Source organism: Melanotaenia boesemani, chromosome 3 (genome assembly GCF_017639745.1).
Source record: "Melanotaenia boesemani isolate fMelBoe1 chromosome 3, fMelBoe1.pri, whole genome shotgun sequence".
NCBI lineage: Eukaryota > Metazoa > Chordata > Actinopteri > Atheriniformes > Melanotaeniidae > Melanotaenia > Melanotaenia boesemani.
The window spans coordinates 34,207,804-34,230,585 of record NC_055684.1 but is presented as its reverse complement, the minus strand read 5'-3'; the positions used below and the strand labels follow the sequence as shown (position 1 = coordinate 34,230,585).

General features: G+C 38.0%; 1 protein-coding gene across 2 annotated transcripts in view; it reads right to left on the bottom strand.

Moving 5' to 3' along the window:
* Nucleotides 1-1,840: 1,840 nt before the first annotated feature.
* Nucleotides 1,841-22,782, bottom strand: part of LOC121637374 (MICOS complex subunit mic25a-like) — a 59,574-nt gene continuing 38,632 nt past the window's right edge. For both annotated transcript variants that reach the window (XM_041981497.1, XM_041981498.1), the window contains 2 exons: nucleotides 18,151-18,286; nucleotides 1,841-2,160 (listed from right to left, as the gene is read on the bottom strand). In XM_041981497.1, the coding sequence (XP_041837431.1) occupies nucleotides 2,137-2,160; nucleotides 18,151-18,286 (160 nt within the window). In that variant the 3' untranslated portion in view covers nucleotides 1,841-2,136. The remainder of the gene's footprint in view (nucleotides 2,161-18,150; nucleotides 18,287-22,782) is intronic.

The window sequence follows — 22,782 nt, the reverse complement described above, 5'->3', positions numbered from 1 at the left end:
TCAATAGTAGCATTGTAAGGCATGAGCAGCCATCGCCTAACCTTGCACCATGCAGCTGTCTCCCCCAATCAAATCTGGCCCGGTTTCCACAGCAACCTCAATCCCACATCTTCCACATTAATAAGGCGGGAAAAGAAAGGCACGGTGGCGAAGGTGCGGGGGTTAAAACAGATCTAGAGAAGGAGGATGTGAGCTCCAGCTGTGCTGCGTAGTTGTTCCAGAAAAAAATAACACTCAGCTTTCTTTGAAATAATTAAATAAGCAAAGAAAAACACATCCTGTCACCATCAAGATTGCATTTATCTCATCTCAGGGACAAACCATATTCAAAACATCTCATAAAACCTATTCTTCCATTTTTCCCCCTCACCATTGTGCTCTCTTATTCAATATATTTGCAAAATATCCCTGATATTTTTGTAATTCAACCAATTTAATTAAAGGGGATGGGTTTCTAATAAAAGCCAAATGGCAGATAGGAGTGTCTGGGCTTTCCAGAAGCTTGTTTAATCAGAGAATTGTTGAATGGGAGAAGGCAATAACAGAGTGAATAGAGGCTGGTATTTGTAAAGAAATGCCAGAAAGGGAGAAGGGATATCAGAGTCACAGGCTGAAACCTCTAATATGATGTTGGCTTTAATATAGGTAATATGTGAGTCTATAGGGTCAGAACAGCCTAATACCTGGAAGAGAGGTTTGCAGTTTGGCACTTTCACTGACTCAGAGTCATAAGTGGACTGACACACCCACACACACACACACAAATACACACTGTTCTCACCATTTCACTTTCATTTGACTAACTTTCTGTAATAGAACATATATAGTATGGATTGGTCAGTGGCATTGTGGATGTCGCGATCGATGCTATGGTGGCAAGTGGGAGTCAAACTGTGATCAATAGATCACTCCTTACAGCAGCCATTATCAAACACACTCCACTACATTCTCATTGACTGCCACTTGTGTGAATGTGTGCTTATATCCAGAAATAAGCATGCCAGTTGTAACAAGACCATCAATATTCTGTGTGTTTCTGTGGGTGCACACACACAATCCTTGTGCATAAAGCTTATGTGTGTGCACAATAACAAGCTGCTGTCATTCCAAAGGTGGCCAACCATGTCCATATATAAGTGGAAATGTATCTTGATGGAGTTCCTCTCCTTTACCAACACACACACACCCACACCCTCACCCACGCACACACACATGCAGAGGAGTTAAGTGTGCGAGTACAGAGTACTGCTGTGAGCTGTGGCTCTGTTTGCTGACCTTCAGGGTTATCTGGAAGGTTTCTCCACACCTTGCTGCTGCCACAAACCCCCTGCTGTCACCATGGAAACACAGCTAGCAGGGACAATATGTGCCCTGTCCGATGCGTTGCTCGTGTGCACGCACTCATACAAGCACGTTTATATGAAGACATGCATTCTTATGGCTGGGGTCTACTGGGAAAACACATAAGAGACACACATACACACATATACATTAATACATGCACAATTCACTCTTCACTGTCCTTCACTTCATTTATCCCTCATTTCCGTCACTCTCCTCTCCCTTCTCTTTTAATGAAACCATAAGCACGGCACAAATCAAGCCCAAGGGCCCGCACAGCTTTGTCAGGAGGGTGCACACGACCCCATTTTCAGGAGTGGAAGCATTATTAGCTTGCAGTGACTAGAGACAGCGATTCGCCACCTCACAGTGCACACACACACACACACACACACACACACACACACACACACACACACACACACACACACACACACACACACACACACACACACACAAACACAAACCAGATACAAAGACACACAACCTGAGCCTCATCACCACTGGATCACTGGAATTTATTTCAGCAGCAGCAGGGGTTGTGTGCTCTGTCACAACTTGACAATAAATCAACACATCGTACACTCTGGAGTGACAAGTCAAGATAATGCACTCAGGATCATGAAAGATGGTGAGCAGGAAAGAAGAGTTTATTCTGTGATGGTGGCTAAATAAAAGGCTGGATAAAGAGGAGAAAAGAAGAGATGATGGCAAAAAAACATAATATAGACGGATATGATGTATTCTCTACTTCTTCGCTGCTTCTCCACTTGGTTCTGCTTTCTTTGGTGTTTCTCAGCCATGATTTGTCAAAGAGCTCTGAAAAAAAAGAGGAGAGAGAGAGACAAGAGAGGGGGGGCATGAGAATCAGTCAAGTTATAAATTTACATTCCCTGAAGCCAGAGGAAAACCTCCAGGAAACCAGGTTACCAGGATGCCTAATATGGAGACATGGCTTATTAGACCACCAGCAGACCAGCGTAAGCTGCGCCGTAGGGCGGATTTGTACTCGCGCCGACGCTGGTGAGTTTGCTCTCGTACTCGAGCGTAGGAGGTACACGTCGTTTTGGTGTCGTGTTGCAGTTTCTCCTTCTAATCTAAAGGTGGCAGCAGGGGTTGGTATCAGCCGGTAAACTCACCATGTCGGAGTTCTTTTGATGGTTCACTTCAGTTCCAGTACGTATTTTCTGTTTTAAAACAACAATGGCGTACAGTATGGTTCAATGTCTTTATTAGCTTGTGTAAGAAAATGAAGAAATAATTCGATCAGCCTCTGATCAACCTGATCCATTGGTTATTGTTTTTAAAAACGCTGGTTACCACACAAGTTCAGCGAGAAGATCCAGATATCCGGCAACAGGTGATCCCAAACAGACTAATCACAAGGGAGTACCTCTGCGTAACCATCTGCGAAGGGGTGCACGTTAATGCATCGGTCCAATGAACAGCAGCGTCACAGGCAGCATCTATGTGTATATATCTATGTGGAAGAGGTGCACGTCGAGCCTCTGCGGACCTATGCGGTGCCTACGGCGGTGACGCAGATGCCACATGAATATAAATCCACCTTTAGGCAAAAGAGGTTGTTTTTATGTGCATCTCCTCTTACACAGACACACAAGCTGTCACTAACAAAAATGTCCTCACTATCAGGGTTTAATATTCAAACTGACACAAGCTGCAGGGAAAGTCTGAAGAAGTTAGTGGTGGATAAAACCTACACTTTACATACGCTGGCCTGACTAAAGTATGCGTTTGAGAAATGCTGCACAGCATCAACTACTAAAGATTGTACACCTAAAAAAAAGTGCATTAACCCTTTGAAACAGGTCACTTCAATCACTGAGTCTCTGCAGAAGTTGTGTGTGTTGGTTATGGGTATTCTATGGTTACTTGCTGTGGTTTAATTTCTTTATTCCACCTTAAAACCCAAAAACCATCTATTGCTTGTTTATTAGACTCTGCACTGTTGGCTTAACGCTAATTCTAAGAGTTGAAGTGACATTACAGTCAAGACACACAACTTACTGAGAAGATTGCACATGTATGAGGGAGAAACAGGTGTAGCTTTGGAGGAAACAGTTGTATTTCATATATCGACCCATATGAGATGGAATGAAGAATTGAAGTGGCTTGTGTTGGGGAAATGGTAGGATTAATAGGTGATGCTGTTAAACATGTGCATAAGTGCCAAAGTCAGAATTAGATGACTTTACTAACAAAATAATCAAGCTAATTTAAAAATTTCTGTTCACCTGTTTCCATTAATCTCCAAATCACTGTGCTCTGTAGTAGTCTGTTTACTGTGACTATATGAAATATCTAACACAATTTTATGGCACCTTAATTCTTCTGGAGGACAACACAGGTTTTCAAACTGGTTAAAAATTGAATAACAGTACTTAAAAATAAAAATAAAAAAGTCATAGATCACACAGGTCCTCTAGTAGACGCATCTGTAATAATGACCTTAATTAAAAGCAAAATTAAAGAGATAAAAAATAAATTAAAGCAGCAGATTGTTTTAATGGTGATTTTACGTCTTCGTTAATTTAGTATTGGATTCTTACTTTTAGTACCAGATGGTAAAATTAATTGCAAAACAAAAATCCACGAATATGCTGAATAGAAATGCACTTAACAGTTGCCAAATGAATTTTGGTGTGTAAGATTAAATCATATGCTATAATTATTTTTTGGGGTTGCCTAATTTTGGCACAAAATGTTAAAAAAAACATTAAAAAGACAAAAAAAAAAAAAAAAAAAAAAAAGGACAGCAGGATAATTTTTTTAAAACCATGAAAATAGGATAATTAAGTATTTGTCTTTGTAGATGAAATGTAACACTCATGGCTAACTGTATTTTAGAAACATGGCTTACTATGCTACAGGGTACACCTCAACTCCCCTTGTGTCAATACACATACAAACACCCAGTCAGTGGAAGAGACACAGGGCAACATGGGGTTAGTGAAGCATCAGCTTGTGGCTGGCGGGTAGGCTAGTTGGCATGCTAACTGCTTCTGTGCTCGGCTGGCAGGCAGATATGCTGGCGGGCAGGTTAGCTGTTCACTTGCCAAGTGCATCCGAGGGCATCGCTGCCTGTGCCTTTGAATTGGAGATGAGTGGCAAATGTGACACAGGGATTTAGCTTTACTGTTCCACTCACGTCCTGAGATATGAAAGGGGGACAGTGTGTGTCTGTGTGTGTGCATGAACATTTACAGATTTGTGTGAGGGGTTTATGCACGCATTGAAGTGTGTGTGCATGTGCAGGCATGTGGAGGAATGTGGTGAGAGGTTTGTTGGTATTGCTGCGCTCGTACAAATTATGTCTAATGCATAGTGTATGAAGTAGTTCCTGAATTTCAAGCTAACCCCTGGCACCTCCCACAGTGCACGCAGTTTAGTTTGGTGCCCAAGGTCTAAATTTGGACCGTTGACATCCACACATAGATAATTTTATGACAGGAAAAGCTTTCTATGCACAACACCTAGGGGAGAGGGGGGAACTAAATATTCTACCTTTAGGTCTGCACAGAGTTTCAGGAGCACATTTATTAGGGAAACCAAGATACAGCAACTAATTTTCTGTATACAGCAAAATAAACCCCACTGAAAATCATAAAGGTTGCAGACTGATCATGACATCAGATGGCAGCCTGCTTCCTTTATAATAATTTATAAGATTGTTTACATGGGTTGGGACAAACATTTGAACTATGTACTGTATGTGCCAAAGTTAAAAGTTGACAACTTCATAAGTACTCAGCTAAGGTTAGACTGAATACACAAGAAAATGCACACAAACACACACACACAAACACACACACAAATATGTTTTCCTCCACTTGCCAGTCTCCATCCAATTAGTGAGCAGTGTGAAGAGCAGGTAGATGTTGTGTTAGTGATAGATGGTGTGTTCCTTGGCTGGGGCTCGGCTCAGAACGTCAACAATGTGCACACGCTGGGAGTGATGACAAGTCCACAGCCATAAGCTAATGGGCAACATACACACATGAAATCACATCTGCAGCAAATACAAGACCCCCGCTCACATACACATACACACACAAACTGGCCACGCTGACTTGTCTTTTCTCTGTGAAAAATAAAAATAATAGACAAGTAGAAAATCAATAACTGTCTTCTCTGCTCAGTGCTAACAGCTCTCAGCTCTCTCCCTCCCTCAGGGGGATGGAGACAGTTACCAGGCAGGACTGGCGATGATACACTCACAGTGGCTATGACTGCTTTATAAACACACGCTGTTTACTAATTACAGTCACTACTAAATTAGTTAATCAAGGAAGCCTCTTAGCTAGCTAGATGGTTAGTGATGTGCTTGGGTTGTTAAAAACCTGCACTAGCTGGTATTTCAGCTTTTTAAGCTGATATGGTGATGAGTTGCTTGTTGAGTAATGTTAACATTTATTTAGAGTCACATTTCTGGCCATCTTAATTTCCGTTTTTGGTCTCCATAAACCTCAGAGGGAGACATTAAACAAAACAGCTCTTCTGAATTTATAAACCAGGCAGCTAAGCATTGATCACTTCATGATCAAGCTCCATAAAAAAATGAGAACTACACATTCTCTACGAACTTATCACATTCATCTTTCATTCATTTTCCTGTAAATATCTGTTATACCTGCTTTAAACTATTCATTCAGTCAACCTGCGTGGTGGTCTGACAGCTGATGTGTTTGGTTATTTTTACTGTGCGTTAAATACATGAACAGACTCGAATCATTTGGTCTAAATCTTGTGCAATCAAGCAGCTGAATATAGTGATTTGTAGTGCTGTATTAGAATGAACCTAGCTGACAGGTGAGTGCAGGAAGATTTCCTTATTATTGTTATTTAGTTTCATGTTGAGCTTTAATGAGTCACCCTGACTTTTATATGTGCTCCTGTTCTGAACCATAAAACATTAAAAATAAATGTTATTAGACTGAAAAGTGAGGTCTTATAACAGCCTTGTAGGATTCATTTACCAACGTAGATCCAATAAACAGTCTTTTTTTCTGAGCTAAAGAGTGCATTTCAAACGCTGTAACAAAGCAGGTAATCAGCTTCATGTTTATATGACCTGTGATTTTACAAGAAACAAGCCTCTGTGTTGTCAATAAATTATAGGTTCCTGATTATTACCATGTCAGCTTGGGGGGACGCTCCGCTGATTTGTGCTGCTACCGGTAGATTGTTTTGGTCATTACTGAAATGATCTGGTTGTGTTTGTGTTTGTAAATCAGCTCTGTTTTACAGCCTCACCTGCAGAACTGGACACTCCCACTGGCGCTATTTATGGTTTGTGACAACAGACCACCGCCAGTTTGCTTGGTTTAGTGAATACAGGCCCAGATGTTACAAAGAAAGACTGATTGGATTATTCATTAACATATAATTGCACTAACAGTAATAAACTAAATTACTATCAGCTTGAGAAAATCTTTTATCTACCGGTGAGCTGCTTGGTGTGTGTGTTAGATGAAAAGCTGCAGCATCATATACAGATTGTACTACTGAGCTTATTTCCTTTTACTTTGCTCTGGCACTAAGAGAAAAAAAAGGCCACACCTTTGAATAACAGCTGATAATATAACATCACAGCGGCCAGAGCGCAACCAGAATATTCCACATTTAAGAAAGATTAAATGACCTTGTTTGAGCCAAAATAGCCACAAGAAAAGCCTTGATTGTTACTGATTACAACAAACCTATTCTTCTGCACTTGTATTTAATCTGTTAAAGCACCACGTTACAACATACTTCCTCTGTTAACCTGGACATAATGTCAGGTGTATGCGTGTTATGTTGATTTGATGCTGAGAGGGACGGATGCAGGCCAGACACACTTAAAAAAAGGCTTTAACAGGCTGTGCGGATTCTCGTAGCCGTGTCATAAGTGTCTTAGATGATCCATTTTTGCGAGGGAATGCAAAAGTATTGCGAGGCGTTTCTGTAACATGGTGTGATACTGTACATATTTAGAGCTAAGCATCAGTTAATCTGACTGCATTAGGTCGAAACTTCAAGTGTCATCAACATGATCTCTTTGACTTGAATTCACACTGAAATGTGGAAAATCCCAAAAATGACACGTGGAATTTTAGGAATCTTGTCTGTGTTTGTACAAAATATATTTTAATGCTACACCTTGACCACTGAAACATCAAATTTTATAGTCAATAAAAAGAAAGATTAATTTTCCAAAGCCCATATTTCCTTTACATGTAGGAAAATGATTGAATGAGACATTATAAAATAGATTTTAGGTTTTCTTTTTTAACTGCCTCTGATGAATGCTCACATTGATTTTGTTGGCTACGACAGTTCCTTATGGAGTCAAAGAACACCTAAATCTTCACATAGCAAGTCTCGTTTGTCACAATTTACACTAACACATTATCCTTACACAAATGAAGTAAGACACATGGCAGAGCAGGCCTGGCAGGAGGAAATCGATCACGTGTTGGAGATGGCGATCACTGGAGTGGAGCAGCATGGATGAGATATTTGGCTGGATGCTGATGGAGTGGTACTGTATATAAATTTGAGGCAGAAAGTGACTGTTGGAAGATAGAGGGGAGGGACATGAGAGAGAACAGCTAATCTTTATGTGGCCTGTACCTTCATGTGGTGGTCGCCTTGGAGATGATGAATGTGAAGGAGAGGTGGAATGGAAGGAAGGGAGGAGAGAGGGAAGACATAAAGAGGCAGAAATACTTGAGTGTGTGTGAGTACATTAAAATTAACACACAGGGACTAAGGAAATGTTTCTGTAGCAATCACTGAGGAGCTATAATCTGTAAGCAGGCATGCTAATGTTCTTAAAACAAATAATAAAATATGTGCAAATGATAGGATCTGTGTGTGTGTGTGTTTTTATGAATACTTGGGCGTATGTGTAGGAGCAGGCTATGGTTGAATAAAGTGGCTGTTTTATCAGATTAGAGTAAGAAGGCAGCCCAATTCACAGTGGGGCTCGCCACCTGCTACTACTGATAGCCACACTCATAAGCACATTTTCTATTTCCTTATTTCATATTTCTCATTCCAAAAACGCTGTTTTGTCTCAGTCTTGGCTCAAAATAGTGAGTGACAGCTCATCCTTCCTTCCTTTCCCACCTCATCCACTAATTCCTACTTCAGTTCTCTCTGCCATACCCACATCCCTCCCACTGACAGAATCTCTTCTCTTTATTCATCGTCTCTAGATTTCCTTCATCATCCACTCATTCCTTCTCTATCTCTCTTTTACAGTTTTCTATTAACCCTTCCTCACTGAAAGGCTCTCTTAAGCCTCAGACTCCCCAGTTTTCCTCTCTTTCATCAGTTTCCATCCATTCGTCTATTGATGGCACTTTCCTCTTTCATCCCATCTACAAAGACCCATCCCTCTTTTTCTTCTTTTTAAGATAAGAACGACTGAATTTTTCTACTGCCTATCAATCGACGTCACCATTTGAACAAGTTGGAATAAGATGTCTAGATTTTTTTGAAGAGTTATTGCTGGATTTTGCTATAGCAGGAATATGATTGAAATAATCTGCCATCCCAAATAATATCTACTTTTTAAATCCTTTTCAGTGGGGAAAAAGAGCAGCAAACATGTGGTTAGAACTGAATGTCATCTGGGAAGTGCTGTTGGTTCTACATTTTTCTTGAAAAAATAAAGTCATTTGTGGTTAAATGTAGCTGGTGCTGAAAATGTCAACTAAAATGTTCAGAAGTGGGGAGAATGGTGCTACATAGGTAAACAAGATGCTCAGATACTGACATATAAACTCTCACACCACATGGCACCTCTAATGGAGGTGAGAATAAGAGAAAAAAACAACGCAGCTTTAACACAGCAGGACGCATTCACAAGCCCACGCACTTGTGTGACTTTCAAACACACACATACTCTATTAACTTTTTCTCACATCCTGTTTTTGTCTTTTCTAACTGCACCTCTGCAAAGGGACTCAAAATAAAATATGATCACAGGCCTTCTTTGCATTGTATTCACAGTGACAACGTTTATTGAAGCTTGGTGCATTCCTTCTTCCTCTCACCGACGATGACTAATACAGTAGCATTACTAACCTTTAAAGTTTGCCGGAGTTACAGCTTTTGTAAAAAAAAAAACAAGACTGTATGAACACAGTTGTACATTTTTCTCTTTCATAACTTAGTCTAATAAAGTCTCATTAAAGACAGTGTTTCAGTTGGTATCTAATCACTTAACTAAAATAAGTTTTATGTTTTTATTCTCTTAGAATAAGCCGTTTGTATCTTGTTGCCGTGGAACCACATACAAGGCAGCTGCCATATTTGTGCCACCATTTCACTACAGTGTCTCTAAATAGACAAACAGGTGTGTGTGTGAAATGAGAACCCTCTGAGCTTTAAAAAATGTCTATTCATGATTGTGCCTGGTATTTGAAGTAATTTCTTCATCCTTACTACTAGATATCAGTAATTCTTACACTCTGTACCTTTAAATCTCATTGTCATTGTTTGGATTTTCAGTCTAAATCCATCAAAGGTTTCTTGTTAACAGAAGAAACCGTGAAAAGGGAGTGTTTTTTTTTATCTTTAGTCTAGTTAGCTGTTATTTACTGGGCTGAAATTTTTTGAAATGGGTGCTAATTTTAAACAGTTTTTTTTTTTAATATATAAATAGCACCAGATTTTACACCCAGTTCACAAACTGTTGCAAAGCCCCTATAAGCCAAAACAGTCACACTTAACCTGACATGTTAGAAGCCAGAGCACTCACAAATTAGACTAGACAAATACAACAGTCAGGAGAGCAACAGGTTCAAGAGGGTTAAGTATGTGGTATACAGTGGAAGGCGTTGAGCTCTGAGCTCCTGCTCATGGTATTGTATACTACAAAAATAGCATTAGCGTTCAGCACATGGTCAGTTCAGGAGCCTTAAAGCACTGCGCAGGGGGACACTTGATCTAAGTGGTGGCCAGACAAGTGTTTGCTCTTGAATAGGTATTTGAGGATGGCAGTGTTTTGTTTTTCCTAAAAATAAGGTTGAAAGGGAGCGATGACTCCCAGAATCCCTTCACACGTTCACACTGATAGAAACAAATACACATTTAAGCAGATATAAATACCTGGAGTGTAAAAACATCCAACAAAAACACACAGTAGTCACAATACGGAAGGCTTCACTAAGAGAAGAAAAATTCCCAGTACCTCATAAAATGCAGGACCTTAATGAGCTGATATTTATTCTACAGCACTTACTCTTAAACACACACATTTCCATATACTGTACATGACGACGACCGAAGTAGAGACTACGGCAGGACAAGAAAGGAGAGTGATAGCTGAGTGGAGGTGGAGCTGCCTTATGTATGGTAAAAGAAAGGATGTGTGAAAACTGTTATGTGTGAGCATGTGTGAATCATAAAACCTAAGTGATGTATGAGGAAGGCTGCAGTGCTGCAGATAGTTAGTTGGATGGACTTTAAGCAGGAGAGGGAAAGACTCAGAGATATTCTAGTGATGCTGAGATCAAAACTCTGGCAGAAAATAAAGTTGGCTGCTCATTTTATGGGGAGATTGATTGACAAACACACAGTCAAACAGTGAGTTTACAGATATTCAGCAGAGTCTAGACTGATAAAACTCATAGAAGTCCATCTTAGGAGGGGAGAACTGGCAGAGTGAGACTGCTGACTGGAACAAATAAAAACTGAAGCCATGAGTTTCGTTTTAGGGCAAACGCGGTAGTTAGTTCATGTCACTCTGCATGCACAGAGAAAGAAAAAAGATAACTATATTTAGGAAAAGTGTGAGCTGTAACACATCAACTACTGTATAGACAAAAATTAAATTGTCAGAAAAATATTGTATTTTCCATTTAATCACAAGGAAGAATGCTTCTGCTTTAGAAATTCCATACAAGTGCACGCAGATGACAAAAATACAGCTTTTAAGCTGTCGGGGAGTTTTAAATTGAACATTCATGTTATTGTTGCACAAAGCTGGAAAAAATGACAGCATCCAAAATGTGGTATGTCTTTCAAAACTATTTTATCTGAATGAGAGCAGCCAGTTTATTTGGCTTGTTAGTTCAAACAAAAATGAATTCTGCTCCGTTCATTTCAAAAGTATGCTGGTGAATTATTGCTGTCCTGTAGAGGAGAGAAAAGGCTAGAAACAAATTTAAAAAAATGAAGGCCACACGAATGCACTAGATTTAAAATAATTTTTTTCCTCTATTCAACTAAATTTGTTATTATTAAATCAGATTTTAAGTTAGGGTTGGTGTTTAAATCTGCAACCTCTTCTAAAAGCAATAAACAAATTCATTCCACTACATGAGACATAACTTGCTCATTTTTCATACTGGTTTTACTGGACATAATGAAAGTTACACGTCTTGTGTTTGTTATTACAAATCTGACAAGAAAGACCAAACCTTCTGTTGCACAGCACACACTCATTTAATGAAAGGTTGCTTCTGTTATAAACAGCCTTAACAACAAAAAAAATATCTATGGTGTATAGAGAATTATATTTCATAACAAAATTAAATCCAGAGCTGTTTTACAACTAAACCTGCAATGAAATCACTGCCTGTTGGACCTTAACCACCTGCAGAAAATACTGAAACTTTTCCTGGTGAAACTCTTAGGCAAGGGCCCTGCTCTGCCAAGCAGCCAGTCCTGTCAGATCCATTTATAGACAGGCAGACTGGACAGCTGGCTGCATGTCCAGAGGGGTCTTAGGACTGCCGACTAATTTATTTTTCATTAAAGCTGACTGATCAGAAGCCTCTGGTGGCACCTCCACTGATCTCCTACTCTTTATTAGTCAGTTATGTAGGTAAGTAACCCAGTTATCGCTCAAAGGAGCTGTTTGAAGATAAGGTTACACTCAGCATTACAGCATATTTCCATAAAACCTTTCAAAATAGCAAGTTCTGCAAAAGTGACACGGACAAAAGTTTCCAGCTGAGATTCGTTTGATTAAGTTTTAAAGAGGTAGATTTCAGCTGGATAACTGCTACACCACCCTACCGCCCAGCGCCTACTCTCCCTCTACCCACACCTTGGTCTTTCAACTTCTCTCTTTTATTTTTACATTTCCGCATTGCACATCAGTCAATAACTGATATATGTCTCTCCTTAGTTTGAGGGAAGACTATATAGGGTTTATTATTCTGTGAAGTGTACTGTTGGGTCCCACTGTTTTAGAACAAATCAGTGTATAATGAGTTAGCATTTGGTATTTGTAGTGTATCTAGGGGTGTACAGACAACTCAAAATGACTTAATATTGAAAAAAATAAAATAAAATAAAATATGATAACCCCTGCCACTTCTTGTCTGAAAAGTAGTGCCCCTATATGGAGTTTTTTTTTCACTATCTTTAATCAAGAGTGTAATTGTTTGATTTGAGACCAAGATTTCTTCTTTTCACAAATATCATCTTTCTCTTTGAAAACTCTGCTCTCACACTCAAAAAGTTCCTTCTTAGCTCTCAGATATATCGCTCTTCCTTCAAAACTCTGCTTCTCTTCTCAAGTTTAGTGTTGGAGGTTCAAATCTCCTGTGCTCAAGCTTTGTCTCACGCTCAGACACATTCACTGCTTTCTCAAAACTTCTGCACCTGACACAGTGCATTCAGATCGCTGCGTACCTGGAATCAGTAAACACGTATGGAAAAGCCAAACCAGCATCTCTAGTGAGCATTATGTTTTATTATGCTTTTAAAAAAATGTTTAATTGATTGTTTTAATGAAAGAAAAACACAGTGAGTTGATAACTCACAGTAAAAGTACTCATTTAAAAACTATTGGTACTTTTACAAACATACTTTATGCCGAGTATGAAGCTAAGGAAATCCTAAATTGAGACATAGATATTCTGTTTTTATGGTACTATAGAATTAACCTACAGTATGGAGCTGATCAATAATCCTATAGGTTTGTTGAATATGTAGATCACGGTGTACCACTTATAGTGTTGAGTACTTAAGATGCATTACCATGATGATGTCAGCCTTGTTACACTTTGTCAACTAAAAACATTTCAAAATATGTTTTTTCTCTCACAAAATATATAACATGAAACTAACCAGTATTTCCTAAGTTTCAACCCCATTAGTCCTACAGCATCTGCTTCCAGTCACATCTTGGAGAGATTGTTAAACAAATTAAATACAAAGTCAGCCATCCTGATGTCTACACTTTATATGCTCTCAAGTCATCTTAGTCGAGGCAAAAGCAGATCACATACAGTAGATTTACCAGAAGTCCAAGGGGTTCTAATAATACTGACAAATAAGTGTCTACTTTTAAAAGTAAAGAAAAAAGGCATAAAATTATTATAATAAGCAAACTTTTGTGGCAAAAAAATTTAACTAGTCTAGAGTCACTGTGTCAAATAAAACAAGCGCACCCTGAAGAAGGCGGTGACGACTTGCTCAGTCCGCATTTATCTAGAATTCTATTGGCTGAGGACGTTTGACAGACAGCCCATTCAGCAAACCGAGAGAGGAAAAAATCCAAGAGCAGAAATTTTGAGAAAGCAAAGAATGTGTCTGAATGTGAAGGAAAGAGACCAGGCTTGAGCGCAGGAGATTTGAACATTAAACTTGAGGAGAGAAGCAGAGTTTTGAAGGAAAAACGATATATTCGAGAGCAAGAAGGAACTTTTTGAGTGTGAGTGAGTTTTCAGAGAGAGCAATATATGGTAAGAAAAAAAACTTTGCTCTCAAACAATTATGCTCATGATAAAAGACAGGAAAATACCCCTATGATTTCTACAATGAAATACTGAATATTTATCTGCAACAGATGGAAATAGTTAAAATTACATTGAATGTATTGCGTGATAAGTCGTTATTGAAGAAAGGGTAAACTTCCTGATTAAAATAGTGGCAGCTGAGCCATCGATGTGTCAACACTGCTGCTGCATCTACTGACAGTGGCGTTAAGCTGGCCAGGTTCGTGAGCCCATGTACAATAGTTATTATCTTCCTGTTGTTTTTTTTTTTTTTTTATTTAATCGTAGGTGATATACACCTGTCCAGGGCTATCCAATAGTTACAGTTAAAAGATGCAGGATCGTAATATGATATGGATGCAGTTCAGTCACAGTAAGCGATAGCACATAGCAGCAGCAGATGACCAACTAGAAGAATGTTTTGACTGAAAACCTACAGACGACCACTAACATTAACACTGGCTAAATTTACAGAATAACAATAATTGGTGTTTTTGTGTGGGTATGAAACACAGTAGATATGTGTATTTCTTATTCTATGTGGAGTCGATAAAACAATCATAAACACCAAAACCTACACGTATTAGAAAGCGCCACGACCAGCAGTGCAGTTTAAAGCTAATGAACTGGTTAATGTGACAATGGTGCTGAATAAAGGCAGTGAAAGATGCATCAATATGGGAGGCTTGGAGGCTAGAAACCAAAGAAGGAAAGATGGATTAGTGGTGACAGCTGCATGAGAGATTCAAGGATGAGTAGATAATACTCAAGATGAGTGGATGAGAAACGAAGACCTATGGGATATACAGTTCCAGACATAAGTTCACATACACTTATCATGGGCATGTCTGTCACAGCATCATTAGGAATTAATTCTTTGAGCTGCTACTCTTTGACATTTTTCTAATGAACTGGAAAAAATTGCTACACAGATTTTTATTGTGGATTTTCCAAAATCAAGACCATGCAAAGTAAATACATCCACCTAAGTTATCAATTCAGTGCTGCTCAAAGTCAGAAACTGTAAAAAAATTGCCCATAACGCTTAAATTCTTGATAGTGAAGAATAATTGACAGCTTCTTTATAAAAAAAGGCTTAATTTATGTCCATGATCCTCCCAGTTACATATGGGGGGGTAAAGGTGAGGCATTCAATCACAAGAGCAATGGAAAACTATTGAATGCTGTGACGGAGGGAGCCTCATGCTTTTGGTATGTTTTTTTTTTTTTTAATGGGATAATGAGACAAGATGACTAACCCAAACCATCAGCATTACAAAAACCTGGACACAAACAGGTGTTTCAACAGAGGAATGAAGCCACATTTTCCTCAGTTACATCTTCTGTTTGTGCTGACAACTTTATAATAAGTTTAAAGTCTCTCTCTGGGTCTAAAAACCCATAAACCTTAAAATCTAATCTCTGTTTTTTATTATTACATATTTATTTATATATTTGTTTTGCATAATATAAACCCTTTTATGTTTTAATATGACTTTGATGCGATTCTACAGTTATTATATGAACTATTTGGAAATCAGCTTTGCCTCTCCACTTAGCTGCACATCTACTGCTCCCACTTGGCAGACTAATGCCATTTTACACCAAGGGTTAAGATGTTGGGTTTTTTTAAACAAACTCTATTCATCCATTAAAATAAAGTTGATAAAAACTGCCTGTTGTAGCACTTTACCTCAAAGCTCTGGTGTCTATAATGTATTCAGAACTGGTTCAGTAATTACCTTCTAGGGGACAAGTCTGTCCTTACTACTATACTAAGGGATGGTACTACACTGTGCTGGAGTAAGATTTCTGATTAGGATGACTTTCTGGAGGCAATGAGACTCCTTTATTTATTTTTCTTTATGTTGGGCTACAGATGTCAGCCCCACACAGCAGGACTGACTCTGATCTGCTTGCTATCTTTCAGAGAAGTAAAAATCTGTGATAATTCTTTGTGTGGAATTATCGCAGCGTTTTAGAATTTCAAAATAAGGCCTGACAATCTAAAAACAAAAGTCTGTAAAGAAAAAGTGAGTTGTGTCCACTTGTGTAATAAATGAATGAATGAATTATAAAAGGTTGAAAAAAGTCAATAAATGTAGGCACAATACAGGGAAGTTGACTACAAAACACAGCATTTGCATGAGGTGAGTAAGGCTGACACACAGGCTTTTTGGCAATTTATTTCCACAGTAAAAAGAAATAATAATAATAATACTAATAATAATAAAAAAAATTAAAAAGCAAACAAACAAAGGCCTTAACAGTTTACTAGTGTCCAGCCCAACTCTATACACATTTTAACAGACCCAGAAATGAGTAAAGCAGATTAACATGAAGCTTGTGGAATAACTTTTCCTTTCCCGTTGAAGTCAACCCAATCAAAATCACATTGTGTGTGATTGTTTTTTTTAAACAAATAATTTAAAAAATAAAATAAAATAAAATAAAAACAGAGAAATTATGTTGCATACTTCCGAGACGAGTGTCCCAACATGATGCAATAAGATTGCAGCAGAAGGTTGTTGTGAGCTACTAAGAGCATCTGGTCAAGGCGCAGCAAAGGGACATTCAGCCAACTACTGCATGGGTTGTGTTTACTGAGTCAGAAAATATCATTCTTACCCTGTGTTAATTTCACGAAATTCAAATTAAATTTAAATTTATGCTTCAATTAGTTTTTTTTAAATTAAAGATATGTGTTGTGCTATAATTCTACCCAAAATCAATAAAAGCTCAATTTTCTCTTTAAATTAATGTCCTTGAATGTAATTAGACTCACGACTAAAACCGTAAAACAGCAGAAAAGATTTCATGGAGATAGGTTAATGCCAAACTGTAATCTGAAATCTTTCAATTTTATAGGTTTATATCTTATATCTGGAAATATTTATATATCCTTTTAGGATTAAGATGGGGATAAAAAACTCTTCAGAAGCCTCAACCTTAAAAATCTACTATCTTCAAAACAGTAGCGCAGGCCGCTTTAAAATGAAAGATTTAAAAGATTTAATCTCGGATAGATTATCCCTATAAAGAAAGGTTAGACAGAGATGTCTGATATAAAATGTCTTGGGTCAAGATTGTTTTTCCAAGTAAATAAAGCAGCAATATCAAATTTGAAAAAGACAGCAGCAGTATTATTTTAATCCCACACAGTCAAACTGAGATGTTTTTTAAAATATCTTTATATTATTTAGTTTGATTCAAAAGTAATAAATACAGAGATGACAGACAAAGATATGATAAACTACAACAATAATTTTTGTATCAGACATAATACCCAGTAATTGGTAAAACAGTGTTTGGCATCTGAAACTGACTAGACGGTTTTTATAGACATGAATAGTATTCATCGTTTTGGTTGTGATTCAAAGTTCTCTTTCATTGATTTGACCTTTGAGTGTCACACTCTGTCTCTTGACTATTTTCTCCAAATTTTTCTATCTGACTCAGACTCTTCTTCAAACTTAAACTGTCAAAGATGACGGAGTCCGAATTAAACAAGTGAATGAGAAAAACAGCTTCCACTCTCGATTTATATTATGCCTGATCAAAATATACCAAGTTATGCACAAAAATATACAATGTTTTTCCCTAAGAGAGGACCATCATACTGGCAAATCAATCTTTTGAACCAATTTAAAAACAATTATTGCTTTCACTGTGAGCGTTTGCTTTTATCGACTATTGGAACGGCCAGATCCAACTGTTGTTTTGTGCCCTTTATCTGCTTTGGAGCCATATCAATGCATTTTGTCATAATAATAATGTGCAAATTGTGCTGTTCAAATTTGTTTTTGATGGAGAAATTGGGTAAAATAAGCACTTTGTAGATAAGTGTGGGTTTTGAACAGTATTTACAAAAACATCAGCAGAGGGCAGAATGCATGTCAAAGTGCTGAATGCAAAAACTGATTTTAATGCACTTCTAATAATGTAATCCTCTTATCAGAAACTTCCAAAACACAGTTGATTTTCATGTTTTTGTTGTACTGTCAGCATCACCAACAAGCTCCTTTAATGACTGGTCTGAATCTATAAAAAGACAAAGCCACGCTACCTTGCTTGCTTGCTGAACACAGGTCATGTACTGTTTGGCCAGGCTGGAGCACTGCAGGGTCTGCTGTGGGTTGTCTCTGTAGCATTGGAGCACTTTGGCCTGCAGATCAGTGCACATATATGCTGTTTGCCGGGGCCTAAAAGCAGAATGTAGAAAGAGGGATCAGAAACAGTGAAATCCTCAGTTATGCATGTCTTAAGTAGCTTTTGTTTTTTTTTACCTAATGAACAGGAAGACATACAAAAAGCACATCTGAAAGGAAACAATTTAACGATTTTTTTTTAGCTAAAATTAACACAATAAATGAAAATAGAATTGTTGAAAGAATCGTGTTTTTTAATGTCAACGTTCTGGCTGTTATTTGTCGTAGTAACTTATAAATCACAGACTGAGACTAAAATAGATATTACCTTTGCAGTAAGTAAAGTAACAGACCTGAGGGGGAAGTAGCAAAAGGATATCCAGCTTAAATTTTCCTGCTATTTTTATTTAAAGAACTGCAATTTTTACTTTAATGTTTTACTTTTACTTTAATGCTATTCACAGTAACTGGTTACCTTAATTAAGTGAAACACAGACTACGTTTTGTCACTTTCACTGTGCCACTTATGCTGTTTACATTTTTATTTATTACATTTATACTTCTTTCAAACATTCTGTACATACTTGTACTGTTTACATACTTCTGTTTAGCCAGTATTCTTATTCTTAATTTATTCCTATTTGAACTCTTATTATTCATTCATTCATTAATTCTCTGTACCGCTTGGTCCATTACGGGTCGCGGGTAAGCTGGAGCCTATCCCAGCATTAACAGGTGAGAGGCAAGGTACACCCTGGACAGGTCACCAGTCCATCGCAGGGCCAACACAAACAACCATTCACACTCGCACACACTCCTAGGGAGAATTTAGAGTAATTAATTAACCTAACATGCATGTCTTTGGACGTTGGGAGAAAGCCGGAGTACCCGGAGAGAACCCACACATACACAGAGAGAACAACAAGGTTCAAACCTCCCCCCAGCCGAGATTCGAACCAGTGACCTTCTTGCTGTGAGGCTGCAGTGCTAACTCTTATTATTATTATTATTATTATTATTATTATTATTATTATTATTATTATTACTACTACTACTACTACTCATTGTACTGTTTACTTGCAAAGTCTGGGGAATGATTCAATTTACATTTCACTTCATAATGTACATATATAACAGAGCAATTACTACAAAATCATTCTACAGTCTGAGTATCTGTCACAGATGGGAAAGAGAGAAAGGAAAGTGTTTATTTCCTTCTATAAAAAATGAACCAAAAACTTTAGCAAAGTACAATAAAAATAAATAATAGTTAGTTAATCCCAACTGTGCCAAATGGAAACCCCGACCACAGCCACAACAACAAAGTAAAAAGTTTCAACTTTTGGGCTTGTTATAAACTCTGGTGACAGGAGCACAAACAACTTCTGGTTCATGTCAATGAATCGTATGATTAGCAAAAGAAATGAAAAAATAAATAAATAAAAAATAAATAAAACTTGACATTGTGGTTTGTTTTAGTTGCAGTCGAACAAGCTAAGATAATTTCAAAGGTTCTGTCTGCAGAAAGAGATGAATTATGCATTAATAAAGCAGCTTAGGAGTCAATGTCAAACTTCCTCTTTTCATCTCATCTGTCTCACAATACAGTACATGTGTGCTGTCAAAAGCACACAATCATAGCCACACTTACAAAGATATAAAGGCACATACACACATGCACAAACCCTCATACAGGTAGTGAATGCTAATCCTTTAACAGGGTAATCCTTGAGTGCTCTGTTGCTTGTGGTAATTTACCTACTATTGTGAAAGAACTTATAACTGAATGGAGTGGGTTATGGATAAGTACACACAGACTGTACACAAACATACACACAAATAGAGCTATAACTTATCACTTTATCATGACCCTGCCGTGGTCGCTGGAGGCCTCCCATCGCAACGTGATACAAGCACATGACGCGACACGTTAACTGTTTCGCGGATGCAACCTTCTGCAGCTGTTGAGGAGTTACAGCTTTTAATGCTTATTAATATGCACTTTGCAGCTTCAAAACTAGCACCGCATAGCAAGGAAAAAAGAAAGTCAGTGCTAATTTTCTAGAGCAAAAACTTTCAATCTACACCCGCCACAAAGTCATAATATAAACATGCAGGTCATTTTTATTAGTTCCAGATTATGGTTGTTATAATCTACATTAGAGAAATTCTGCTGATTTCACTGTCAAAATCTTAAACTCCATCTTTCATCTTCCCTAACCCACATTACCAGAGATCCCTATAATACGTTTCACTGCATTTTGTATAAAAGTGTTTTTTTTTTTCTTTTCTTCTTGCCAGAAAGGGAAGAGTGCAGCTGGTTGACAGGCTTCATGATGGTGAACCAACACTGATCCATGCTGAAGTAGAACCCCACCTAACTTCTTCTACTGTCTTTTGTTTCTGACATGTTTGCTGGAACTTAGAAATTCTACATTTAGATTTTGTGCACATTAAATCAGTGGATCTCAATCTTATTAAAATTAATTAATAGCATAAAACTAAATAGAATATAACAATAAAACAATCTCACTTTCAGGGTAAAACATCATAAGGTTGTGTGGTTAATACAGTTTGTTTGTTTTTCTGTTTTTTGGCAGGATTATTCACCTATGGATACCTGTAAATTGCAATGACCCAAGTCTGAAGTGAGTGACTTGTGAAGTCAATATGGATGCAGAACCGGGATTTATTTATTCAGCCTTGGCAAAGATCTTCAGTCTCTGACTGCTCTTATTCAACAGATGTCTTGGGGGCTTCAATCATGTCACAAGCTCTAATTCATGACTATCTTTATTATGTCTTTGACTGGTGAGATAATCAAGAATGACCCACGAATTCTCAGTGCTTTCTGACTGTGAACAAGGCCTCAGACAGACATTTGTCAAAAGGTTTCTGAAGCGCAGAGGGCAGCAGAACTTCATATAATAGATCATTTTCCATTTAATTAAAAGTCTAGAGATCCTTTTTTAGTGTTTCCACTCTTCAAAAAAATGCACACCTGTCTCCTTTCCATTACTTGAAAAACAGAGCCCTTAGGAAACTTTAAGGATGAGGACACAAATAAAAATAATTGCCTGGGCCTTGTATGAGAGGGGTCCTCATATACTTGTTTTCAGCCAGGTGGTGATTATTCTTTCATGCAAGTCAGTATTGGAAGCATTATTTCCATGAAGGACAAAACTGTCATGGATTGGACGGAGGAGATGAGGTGGAAGGACCCAAATGTAGGACGCACGGAGACGGATGAAGGTAGAATGAAGGTTTAATTAAAAAGAAAACACTGCAAAAATCAAAAGACCAAACTATGAAACTGGAACACTAAGACTGGAAGAACAAAGACAGACTGGACTAACTGGCGACTAACACACACAATGAACTGGTAATGAATAAAGAAAAACCTGGAGCATATACAGAAGGGCTGATTACAAGACGAAAATCAGGTGTGAATATTGATGAGTGGAAGCAAGGAACAGGTGACAGAGCTTTACATAAAGCTCTAATGAACTCCATAATGTTAGGTCCATATGACGACTAGGACAAGAGACAGAGGGATGAAGATATGGTGTTTAATTTGATAATGTTCCTTCATGTCAAATAAAAATCTGAAGCTGACCACTTGACAATCACATACACAATAACACAGACATAGAAGCTGGTACACACACACACACACACACACAGCTGCCCTCATGCATTCCCCAAAAGCAATTACAGAATCATGCCTCCTTCACATATGAATGAGCTCAGTAGCTCCTGCCTTCACTGACAAATACACTATAAAGGTTTGTATGTGTGTGTGTGTGTGTGTGTGCCTGTGATCAGTACTTTGCAAATACACATCATGTATGTGTGTGCATGAGATAAACTGTGCACACAAATAAGAGTGTGGGAGACATTTCTCAGCACTGGTACGGCCATTGTGCGGTCTAGGTGTGTGCGGCTGTGTGCGCTTGCGTGTGCAGTGGAGGGTAGAGCGGCAGGATTAAACAAATCACTGGCATAGAGAATATTCATGAAAAGAGAAGTGAATACAACCTGAGCGAGAGAAAGAGAGAGAATGTGACAGTATGTATTAAATGATGAATAACCCTTGCAGCTTGCATGGACAAACAGTAACCCATAGCAACCATTACAATCTGCATTTAAACCTCTGCCTCATCACAAAGTACAATGCACCGAGGTTATCTACCATTCCCCAAATGTTTGTGAATGTTCGCTCATCGGTCTTTCAGTTGGGACACTGGTAAGTTACTCTCAGAGTTTTAACTGTATAATTCACTGGCTGATCTTCAAGAAAGGAAAAGGAAGATGGATATACTCACTGATGTGTTGGATTTAGTTTTATTAAAATATTAAAAAGTCTTAAGATACAGGACTTAGGATTTAAAGAGCTGTGCTTGTTCAGATTAAAAAGGACATTATAAGACTAAAATGAGTAGGCTTGGCGGCCCTTGGAGATTTGCATTGTTGCACTAAAAAATGAAGATGGTGTTAAGTTCAAATCAGTTGACAAAAGTTTCAATCACACAATTAAAATTATATGAATG